The 12,237-nt window shown below is 46.4% G+C and overlaps 1 protein-coding gene across 2 annotated transcripts; it reads right to left on the bottom strand.

The window, feature by feature from the left end:
* Positions 1-71: 71 nt before the first annotated feature.
* LOC113038204 (probable ATP-dependent RNA helicase DDX46) lies at positions 72-11,830 on the bottom strand. Of its 2 annotated transcripts, none has more exons than XM_026195462.1 (23): positions 11,698-11,830; positions 11,105-11,272; positions 10,965-11,027; positions 10,449-10,530; positions 10,206-10,374; positions 9,692-9,897; positions 9,176-9,286; positions 8,686-8,851; positions 8,491-8,611; positions 8,244-8,419; positions 7,781-7,902; positions 7,635-7,713; positions 6,829-6,911; positions 5,605-5,769; positions 5,039-5,201; positions 4,442-4,635; positions 4,115-4,252; positions 2,051-2,200; positions 1,578-1,808; positions 1,237-1,455; positions 532-676; positions 390-463; positions 72-316 (listed from the first exon to the last, which is right to left on the bottom strand). In XM_026195462.1, exons 1-23 carry the CDS (start codon positions 11,712-11,714, stop codon positions 269-271), a joined length of 3,090 nt encoding a protein of 1,029 aa, XP_026051247.1. In that variant the 5' UTR covers positions 11,715-11,830; the 3' UTR covers positions 72-268. The 2 variants fall into 2 exon arrangements, with proteins under 2 accessions (XP_026051247.1, XP_026051248.1); XM_026195463.1 differs by having other exon boundaries at positions 10,206-10,371.
* Between the last annotated feature and the right edge of the window lie 407 nt (positions 11,831-12,237).

Genomic DNA, 12,237 nt, shown 5'->3' with positions numbered 1-12,237 from the left:
GCTCAATGTAAATCACAAATGTAAAATTAAAAACTGTGAATAGCTTAGTGAGAAATGACTGATATTACAGATTCATACGAACAGAACACTTTATTTCCAAATGAAGCTGACTGTCCAGTTACATGGAATCTTCTAAAACATTCAACATCATTGATGCAAACTATAAGAAACAATAGGTAAAAACATCTAGATAACTGAAGCTCAGATAGCAGAGAGCATTGTGGGATCAGATAAGAGTTGGCAGCGGTCTTCTGTGGTCGGTCTTGGGCTACAGGACCTTGTATCGGCTCTTGCTGGTGGGCTGGTAGGAGTTTTGCTGAGAGCAGAGAGAAAGATGATTGAGTGTGAGTCTGAGCCGGTTCAGAGAGGATCAGTGAGGAGGAACTCACCAGACGGATCAGCTCTTCCTTGATCAGCCGTGTGATCTCTGCTTTGGCCTTCTGCACGGCCAGCTCGTTCGCACCTGTCAACAACACAGACGCTTTAGACACAGCAGACCAGCGTCCTCCAGCATCCGGAGAGCACACTTACTCTCGATGGCCAGGTAGATCTTGCGCTCTCCCTCTTTGGGCTCTTTGCCCGGTGGGAAATATGTTCCTCGTATAGTGATGGCCGCCTCTGAATACTCTCCGATGCGCTGAAGAGCCTCCTTAGACGTCACCTTCCACCTCGCAGTCTGCAAAACACACAGCATCAGCGATCAGGCTGTCCTCACGGAGAACACACACACTCACACACACACACACACACTCCATACAGTACGTCACGCTCCCGGAGCTGTTGGCACAAGCTAGATTAAAGTGATTACGTTTTGAATATAGATATTTTTCATCCAGAAACACATGGATTCACTACAGAAGGCCTTTCTTCAGCCCCAGTAGCAGTGTGAGACACTTTCTTGTAATTGATGGGTGCTTTTTATTAAACTTCTTTTGGACTGATGCATGCAACACCTGCTTAGTGACATTCAACAGCTTGAAAGATCACAGACAATGTTTAATATAACTCCAACTGAATTTGTCTGAAAGGAGAACGTCATATACACCTAGGATGACTTCAGGGTGACTAATTTATGCTTTACTTTCATTTTTGGATGAACTGACCCTTTAAGTAATGACTATTTAATAACATAACACATTGAGTCCAAACAGGGGTATTTTAATATGAATTAACTTTAAGATGAAAGCTTCAGATTGTTAGTGTACAGTGTGTCTGTGTTGAGAGGAGTTGTGGGACCTGAGGGAAGTCGTTGATCTCCAGCTCCTCCTCGTATCTCTTGACGGTGTCCGTGGCCTCGGCGGCCTGCCGCTCCTCCTCCAGCTTCTCCACCGGTGTGTAGTTCAGTTTGGCGTTGATCTTCTCCGCCTGCTGCTCCGCGATGGTCTTGGCGGAGACGGAGGGTGCGATCATCGTCCCGCCGCGCAGGATGGCGTTTGTGGCCTGCTGCATCACATCCTGAAACACAACAGCGCAGTGTTAATATCAGCAGACACACGCCTTCAGTGTGAGCACAAGACCAGCCATTTCCTGAAAACAGTCTTTCTTGATAAGGTTGATGTAAAAGCAGTGTGTCTGACCTGTGCCTCCGCGCCGAGGTTCTTCTGTGCCTGGATCTTGAGGGCCAGTTTCTTGGCGATCTCCAGTTTCTGGATGTTCCCTGCGGACGGAGCGCTCAGGCCACTCAGACCGGACACAGCGGTCAGGGATCCACTCACGCCGGACGCAGACGCTCCTGCAGCACCACCCGGAGCAGAGAAGTCCTTCACACGCTTCTTAGAGTTAAACATGCTCTCGATCTGCTCGTCGATCTGCAGACGCACCACACACACACACACACAGTGTAACTCTCAGTCACCAGAGCACTGCGAGGACGACAGTATGAATAAATCTGATCACTTCCACATAACCAGACATCAGAGGAAGTCTTAGTCTCTTTCACTCATAACGTGTGTGTGTGTGTGTACGATGATTCACTCTTATTTCTCTGCTGTAATGAGTCTGTGTTGTGTGTTGTGATCAGTGTGTATATGAGCTGATGAGATGAGCTCACGTCCAGAGCTGCGTCCTCGTCGTCAGAGTCGTGCAGACCCAGCGCAGCCTTCTGCAGCTTCTTCCTCTCGTTAGCCAGCGCATGCTCCGTCTCATCGAACTTAAAGCCCTTCCCAGAGAATCCACTGCTGCTCTTGATGCTCTTCCCCTCCTGCGGAGACACAACACCCCGTCACTGAACACCCGTAACACAAACACACCCCATCACTGAACACCTGTAACACACACACACACACCCCATCACTGAACACCCGTAACACACACCCCATCACTGAACACCCGTAACACACACACACACCCCATCACTGAACACCCGTAACACACACACACACCCCATCACTGAACACCCGTAACACACACCCCATCACTGAACACCTGTAACACACACACACCCCATCACTGAACACCCGTAACACACACACACCCCATCACTGAACACCCGTAACACACACACACATGCTGTCACTGAACACCCGTAACACACACACCCACACCCCATCACTGAACACCCGTAACACACACACACCCCATCACTAAACACCCGTAACACACACACACCCCATCACTGACCACCCGTAACACACACACCGTCACTGAACACCCGTAACACACACACCATCACTCAACACCCGTAACACACACACACCCCATCACTGCACACCCATAACACACACACACACCCCATCACTGCACACCCATAACACACACACACACACACCCCATCACTGAACACCCGTAACACACACACAGTCACTGAACACCCGTAACACACACACAGTCACTGAACACCCGTAACACACACACACACCCCATCACTGAACACCTGTAACACACACACACTCCCCATCACTGAACACCCGTAACACACACCCTATCACTGAACACCCGTAACACACACACACCCCATAACTGCACATCCATAACACACACACACACACACCCCATCACTGAACACCCGTAACACACACACACACACACACTGTCACTGAACACCCATAACACACACACACACCCCATCACTGAACACCCGTAACACACACACACCCCATCACTGCACACCCACACCCCATCACTGAAGACCCGTAACACACACACCCCGTCACTGAACACCCGTAACACACACACACCCCATCACTGAACACCCGTAACACACACCCCATCACTGACCACCCGTAACACACACACCGTCACTGAACACCCGTAACACACACACCATCACTCAACACCCGTAACACACACACCATCACTCAACACCCGTAACACACACACCATCACTCAACACCCGTAACACACACACACCCCATCACTGCACACCCATAACACACACACACACCCCATCACTGAACACCCGTAACACACACACACCGTCACTGAACACCCGTAACACATACACACACACCATCACTAAACACCCGTAACACACACACCCCATCACTGAACACCCGTAACACACACCCAATCACTGAACACCCGTAACACACACACCCCATCTCTGAACACCCGTAACACACACACACCCCATCACTGCACATCCATAACACACACACACACCCCATCACTGAACACCCGTAACACACACACACCCCCATCACTGAACACCCGTAACACACACACCATCACTGAAAACCTGTAACACACACACACCCCATCACTGAACACCCGTAACACACACACACACCCCATCACTGAACACCCGTAACACACACACCATCACTGAAAACCTGTAACACACACACCATCACTGAAAACCTGTAACACACACACACACCATCACTGAACACCCGTAACACACACACACACACACACCCCATCACTGAACACCCATAACACACACACACACACCCCATCACTGAACACCCGTAACACACACACACACCCCATCACTGAACACCCATAACACACACACACACACACCATCACTGAATTAACTGTGGAAGTATGAGGTCTCTCTGGAAGCTTCCAGCACAGCGTTTAGAAAAATGATTGTGCACTTTAAGACTTTATCTCAGGATGAAGAATGGTCGTCTGTGTGATGTGATGTTCACAGAAGCTCAGGAGCTCTTACAGCTTTCTGCTGCTCCTTGAAGTTGGCCCAGAGCATCTCCAGCTCCGACGGGACGGACGACCCGGACAACTCCAGCGCTTTGATGATGTCTCCGGCGTAACGAGCCTGTTCTTCAGTGATGAAGGTGTACGCATAACCCTACCACACACACACAGAGAGAGAGAGAGAGACACATGAGGCTTGTCCTCAACACACACACACAGAGAGAGAGAGAGAGAGAGAGAGAGACACATGAGGCTCGTCCTCAACACACAGAGACAGAGACAGAGAGAGAGAGAGAGAGACACACAGAGACAGACATGAGGCTCGTCCTCAGCACACACACACCTTGTTCCCGGCTCGTCCCGTGCGTCCGGCGCGGTGCACGTAGTCCTCGTAGTGGTTGGGACAGCCGTAGTTGATGACCAGGATCAGCTGCTTGACGTCCAGACCTCGCGCCGCCACAGACGTGGCCACCAGCAGACGACACGCGCCGTTCTTGAAGTCATTGATGATGCTGTCCCTGTCGTACTGATCGATGCCTGCACACACACACACACACACACACACACACATCAGCACTGCTGCCCAGTGAAGGGCTAACACTTTCACTCACAACTGTGTGTCTCTATACGGTTTTTAACGAATCAACTTGAAAATACAACATGACTCTTATAACTTCTTTATTAATCTAGCACAAATAAAGAGCTCAACATGATTTTAAACAAATCACTACAACTACATCCAGTACATACTGGTCTTATACGTAATATATGTTCAGATGTTTAAGATCTGAAAGGTCAAGGTGATTCAGATGTGAAGTGTCTGAAGGTGTTAACTGTAGATGTGTGAAACAGCAGCTCTCCGTCTGTCTCTGATGCACACGTGTCATCCGTCACACAGCAGCGGTTCTGAGCCGGTGTGTATCGGGACAGAGATGCTGACCTCCGTGCAGGGACATGCAGGGGTACGAGGCCTTCATCAGGTCTTTGAGGAGTCCATCAGCGTGCTCCTGTTTGTCCACGAAGATGATGACGGAGCCCTTCTCCTGATAGTGCCCCAGAATCTCCAGCAGCTTCAGGAACTTCTTCTCCTCCGAGATCACGATCTGTGGAAGCACAGCCAGCTTCAGAACACTTCACACTTCACCAGTTCATCACATACACTACAGCTCAGAAATCTGGAACAATGGAGATATTTTACATCATATCAGAACGATTTCTGAAGATCATGTGATGCTGGAGACTGGAGGAATGATGCTGAAAATACAGCAATACATTACACTTTAACACAGATCCACACAGAAAACAGATGTTTAATATTTGATATAATATTTCAACATTTTACTGTATTTTTGATCAAATAAATGTAACCTTCATTTAATAATGAATAACGATATCATTGCATCTCTACACTGAACTTTGAGCATCATAACTTTGAAGGTATTCTTCTTCACAACAGAAGACGAGTCAGGTTAATGAACTCGAGCACACACACACACACACACTCACCACGTGCTGCTCCACGTCTGAACACACCACGCTCCGGCCGCCCACCTGCACCTCGATGGGTTTGGACAGGATCCTGCGCGCCAGAGCCTCCATGGTGCGAGGGAAGGTGGCCGAGAACATGACGGTCTGCCGGTCGGGACGCACGTTATCCACGATACGCATCACCTGTGACACACACACACACACACACACACACCTGAGGTGAGCAGTGCGACCGCACAGGACTGTGTCACGGTGCAGCTGCTTTAGATGAGAACACAAACACAAGCCCCTGACCACCATCACAGCACGAGACACGGTCAGTCTGAGGCTGAGATGACCAGACGATACGAACACATCCTGAGAGAGGAGAAAGACTACACCAGATCAAGCTCTCAGATAAAACAGCCATTTGATTAATGACTTCATTACTTTAACTTTAATTTATCAAAACACTCAAATGTAGTTTAGAGATGCAAATATTTAACTCTAAAGTATATTTCTATTAAGTTTTAGTTTAACTTGTGTGGCATTTCTACAAATTTATGGAGCATTATTACAGAAGCAGGCACTTCTAAATACATCAAACAAAAACTAATACTGTTTTTATGCATTTTATAATGTTATATATTTACAACATATATATCAGAAAAGTATTGAGAGGAGCCGTTGGCCACTTCCAGGACAATGCATGGCTCTCTATGGACCTCTGCTGGATATAGATATACTGTATATATATATATATATATATATTCTCATTACACTATTCTCTCAAAAACAGGTTCTTCTATAACCAGCAGATGCCAGAATTCTACACCATCCAGAAACAGCTAATTTACATCATTTTTTCCCCTAAATATAATATTTCACATGCAAGCTAATAGTGCAGTTGAGGAATTTTGTGGTAAACAGGTACATAATGACTTCACATCTCCCAAAACACAGCATTAATGTATAGACCAGAAGTAAACAAACAAAGATTTATTTGTAGGATTAAAAATCTATATTTTTTAGTAATTACTCATATTGACCCCAAAGAGTGTTTTATTATTATTAAAATAAATGTTATTAGTTTTATTCTAAATGAGTGTAAGTAGTTCTCAAAAAGTATGAATGAAAATGTGATGTGAACTTTCTCTGGTGATTTGTTTGTTGTCTCCGTGTGTTTCTGAGTGTATCCTAAAATACGGCTACCCAGAATGCAATGCGACAGTCACCAATATAACGGTGTGTAGTGTGACTGACCTGTGGTTCGAAGCCCATGTCGAACATGCGGTCAGCCTCGTCCATCACCACATACGTGACCCTGCGCAGGTTTGTCACGCGACCTGAGCAACACAACAGCAGTGAACCTCTACGAGCATCTTACATTCACTACAGATCAACCTGAAAACATCCGACTGGACTGAATACAGTTAATCACACACAATAACTTGATAACCCTGGCAACTATTGCATGACAAAATAGCTATTCTGAGCGCATTTATGTACATAAACAAAAAGGCAGCCTTAATCTCGACTAAACTTCAGTGTTTGCACATTAAATTCAGTCCATCTGCATTTGAACACATCTAGTGTCTCTTAAACGCTCTGACAGCACGTAACTATACATCACGCTCCCGTTTAGTTTTGAAACTGATGCGATTACGTGCTGAATTATATTTTTATTGTTGTTTTAGAAAGATGCTTTTAGACATCTGCATTAACCAGCACATGCTTGGCATGGCTCATAAGGTAACAGTAAAACAAGTAATATTGAAAAACTGCACAGATTCTGATAGAGGGGATGCGGTTTCTAACAGTATTATGGTGTTTAGTAAAGATATTACATTGTCTGGGTCAATTAAGGATACATTTTCTGAAATGTAGATGTATGCATCATCTGAAGCTGAATAAATCATCTCTCCAGTGATGTGTGGTTTGTTCGGAGGACAATATCTGTCTGAGATACAACTATTTGAAAATCTGGAATCTGAGGGAGCAAAACAATCTAAATATTGAGCTGATGGGTGTGTGTGAGGATATCCAGCACGAGCTCACGAGACACGCACCGTTGTTGGCTCCGAGCATGTCGATCATGCGTCCCGGTGTGCACACGATGATCTCTGCGCCGCGCTTCAGCTCTGCGATCTGTGGACAGACGCTGGTTTAGATCAGGCTCTGTGTGAGCTCATGAAGAGATCACACACACACACACCTGCTCGCTGATGCCCGTGCCGCCGTACACACACACCACACGCAGACCCAGAGACTTGGAGAACTTCTTGCACTCTTTGGTGATCTGCAGCGCTAGCTCTCGCGTCGGTGTCATGATCACAGCTGACAGAGAAACACACATTACTCTGATAATCACTCTTAGCTGTTATATATTCACTGTAAACCACAGCTTCACAGGGATTACTGCTTATATATAACGGTTATTCCATACACATAGTAAGGCTTCACATAACAAAGCAGAGTTCATAAAGTGTAATGATATTAATAAACACAGTATTCTTCCCCCAAACAATGCAGCTCCTCAGAAACAGTTGTTATTGTAACAGAAGTGGTTGCCGAGCAACACACAGTAAACAAAGGTGTGTGTTACTTTGTACTTTACAGCAGCTTTGATCTTGACTCGATTCCTGCACAGAGGTGAAGCGCAGCAGTGAAGAGCTCACCGATGGGTCCTTCTCCCTCTCCCAGCGGACGCTGGTCCAAGATGTGCCGGAACATGGGCAGCAGGAAGGCGATGGTCTTCCCACTTCCTGTTTTAGCGATGCCGATGAGGTCTCGTCCAGACATGATGGCAGGGATGGCCTGGGCCTGGATGGGGGTGGGCTTCTCATAGTTGTGTCTAGAACAGAGAGAGGTAAAGAGAAACACTGGTTCTGTCTGGAGAACGTCCTGAACAGCAGCTCTACTCACTTCTTCATCGCCTGCAGCACTTTCATGGAGATCCCACACTGCACCCAGGTCTTGATGGGCTTCGGACAGCCCTTGCCTTTGACGGTGATCCCCTCCAGCTCCAGACGGTACTCGTTCACCTCTGAGCAGACGGGTCAGACGCGGTCACCCTGAGCTGTGTGTAAGAGCGCAGGTGTGTGTGTGTGTGTGCTGTACCTTCAGGACTCATCCTGGCCAGCTCTGGCACCTCCACGTAGAAGTTCTTACGGAAGGATTCGTACTCGATCTTCTGATGATCAACCGGCTCCAGAACTTTCCTCTGTTTGGTCTGGAAGCCTGTGAGGGCCGTCTGCAAGTCCACTTCCTCTTCCTCTGATGAATACTGCACACACACACACACACACACACACACGTTTGTATCGAGGCCTGTGCTCTTTCATGTCAGTCCAGTTTGAGCTGACCTCATTAATAATCTTTCTCGGCTAACAGCTTTTATTTTTCTTCGAAGTCTTTTCTGCCATCTATAAAACATTGAGCACATTTACGAGCATGTTTCGAACAGACTGATCTTGAGATGAGAACACTAAAAGCCATCAGCACAGACAGGTTTTTCTCATTTCCCAGACTTCCCTGCATGTAAACACTCTGAAGTGTGATGCGTGTCAGGAGTGCAGTTAAACACGCGTGTGCTCCATCACGTCTGTACCTCCATGGCGTCCTGGTCGTTCTCCATCAGCTCTCCTTTCTTCTTGGTGGTGTGCACCATCTTCTTGGTCTTCACAACGGTCACCACTTTGGTCACAGACACACTGCCCTTCTGCTGACACACAATGCATATCTTCAGCTACTCTGAGGAACCACGTGTTTAGCCTGAGGTCAGATCCACAGCTCTCGTCTGCACACAGAGACTGGTCAGAGCACGGTCAACAGGAACAAGTCACACGTAACAACTACAGGGTTAATAACAAAACACACGTACTGTAATCTGTTACTGAGAAGAAATACAACTGGGAAATAAATGACAGTGACTTGATGTTAAAGATTATGAAAGGGGTGACATCTGAATATTTGTAAGATTTCACAGCGGCTGTGTTTTAAATGTAATAATTATAATCTTAATTGATGATCTGAACTAGAGTAAGCTTTAATCGCAGTGATCTTCCTAACACTGCTGACAGGAGAGACTCGTGTTCAGACGGACGGAGGTGTTCGTGGACAGCACCTTGTCGTTTCCTCCTCTCATGGTGCCCATGTTGAACTTCTTGACCTCCTCCTTGACCTCCTCCATGTAAGCGTCCAGCGGGTCCAGCTCCTCTCCGGTCTCCTGCTCCATCTGTGTCTCCTCCTCCGTCCCGGCCGATCCCTCCTTCTCTCCCTCCTCTTCCTCTCCGTCTGGCTCCACGGGCGCTTGAGTCTCCTCATCGTCATCTGAACACACACACACACACACACACCAAACTGAATTAAAGACGAGTAAACTCAACTTTACTGTTGAGTGCACAGATGTTAGACTCATGCTCCTCATTATAAGTGTCTGATCTCATGAGTGATCACTGTTTATGTATATATTGTATTCTTTATATGGCACCAGTCACAAATTTATATTGCTTTCCATTTATTACTTAAATATATGTTTCTTTTGTTGCTGATCCGATCCTTGGTTCAGAAACTGATGTGATCCAAACCGTGAGATTTGTGATTGCTGAACAAGTGTAATATACAGAAGTCTCTCTGACCGTCATCGTCCTCCAGACTCCACTTCTTGCCCTGCTTCATCTCCTCCAGCTCCTTCTTCAGTTCTCCGATGTTCTCCATGGCCTTCTTCCTCTGCTCCTCCCTCCACTTCTCCACGCGCTCCTTCCTCTTCCTCATCTCCTCCTCCAGAGTGTTCTGGTCGAAGTCCTGCTGCAGGAGCATCATCACACACACAGTTATTGATTATCATCATCTGAAGACAGAAGATCTGAATGAACCCTTACATCTTCAGGCTTCTCCTCCTCCTTCTCCTCCTTGATCTTCTTCTTGTCAGCGGACGGCTCTGTGTTCTCGATCTTCTCCTTGCTGTAACATCAGCAGATCACACGCTTCGGACTCTAAAGACAGTATCTAATACTTCTGACATAATGACAAAGCTGCTCATTTACAGAAACCAAGAGTGGCAAAATATTAAAAGAACTGAATAATGATAAATCAAATAATTAAATTCCACATTCCCCAAAACTTAATGTTCTCTATAATGCAATTTCTTTCTTTTTTTACTCACAATTAGCAGTTTCTATCTGATAAAAGATTTTAAATCGTGACAAAACGTGCACAGTAACAGTGTTTGATCAGTAAGATTGTGTGTGTGTGTGTGTGAGTGAGTGAGTGAGTGAGTGAGTGAGTGAGTGAGTGAGTGAGTGAGTGTGTGTGTGTGTGTGAGTGAGTGAGTGTGTAAGAGTGTGTGTGAGTGTGTGTGTGAGTGAGTGATTGAGTGTGAGTGTGTGTGTGCTGACCTCCTCCCTCGGCTCCTGGGCTCTCGGCTGCGGGACCGTCTCCGCTCTCGGCTCCTGGAGCGCCTGTGAAGAGACGAGGCAGAGGTTAGGACTCAGGAGCGCAGCGGAGTGGACGCTTGCAGGAGCGTGTGACCTCTGACCTCGGTCTCTTGCGGTCTCTGGAGCGTGACCTGCGGCGCTCTCGGCTGCGTGACCTCTCTCTCCGGCTGCGCTCGCGGGCCCGGGACCCCGTCTGCTCCTCCTTCTTCAGCCGCTTGGAGTCCGGCGAGCGGCTCTTAGACCTGGAGCCCGAGCGCTTCCTGTAGTGCCTGCAAACACAAACACAAACACAGTCTAGAGCAGCTGCGACCGGAAGCTGTTCTCACATCCACAGAACACTGCACTGAAGCTCCTCTACACCGCTGCTCATCCTCTTCAACAGACAGTCCTCCTATTCAGAAGTATTACAGATATCCGCGTGTGTGTGTGTGTGTGTGTGTAGTCAGTACAGGTATTCGCAGCCGGTTTTTTACACACATAATGGTGTAAACGTTATCAATAAAAGCAGTTAACTTCAGTTAGCTCTTTAGGCGGTTGGTCGAGCAGAAGCTCAATCTGACTCAAACACAGTCTTTACGAAGCTATGGAAGAGTGCAGAGGTTTTAATAACACCTCATTAATACATTTTTGTCATTTTAAATATAAAAAAAAAAACCGTTTTAAAATACAGCTGAATAAACATTGAAATATTTACCGCGACTCTCGTCCCATGGTTTCTTCGCTGTGACGCTCTCACATCCGGCGGCACGATGACAGCTTCCGCTGATGCATTTTATTAAAGAGACAGTTCACCCAAAACTGAACGTTCGTCTTTCCAACATTAGCGACTTTCTTCCGCATGTGAAAGAAGACTTTAGGCAGAATGTCTTCAGGCGCTGTATGAAACCTATTTATAACGCATTTTACGTAATACCCCAAAAGTATTGTTGTTACATAAACTCCACCAGAAATATTCAAACACTGCAACATTCACTATCACCTATGTTTGTGCTGAAATACAATAATAAAATCAAATAAATCTGCATCCCCTTCAAACATTTTCTTCGTCATTTTGTTATTTCTTTATGAGATGGTGATTTTATTAAAACCCTATTCCTGTAACAATTAGACTTTTAATTATTCCAGCATCATTACAGTTCAGTTTTCACTAGATGAAATAAACACTGATCACATTAATGCAGTGGAGGTTAAAGAACCTGAAGATCATACTCCAGTAAAACTTCATTTATCTTAC

Source organism: Carassius auratus, chromosome 21, assembly GCF_003368295.1.
Source record: "Carassius auratus strain Wakin chromosome 21, ASM336829v1, whole genome shotgun sequence".
Classification (NCBI taxonomy): Eukaryota; Metazoa; Chordata; class Actinopteri; order Cypriniformes; family Cyprinidae; genus Carassius; species Carassius auratus.
Note: the sequence above shows the minus strand (reverse complement) of the source record. Positions and strands in the feature narration are given on the sequence as shown.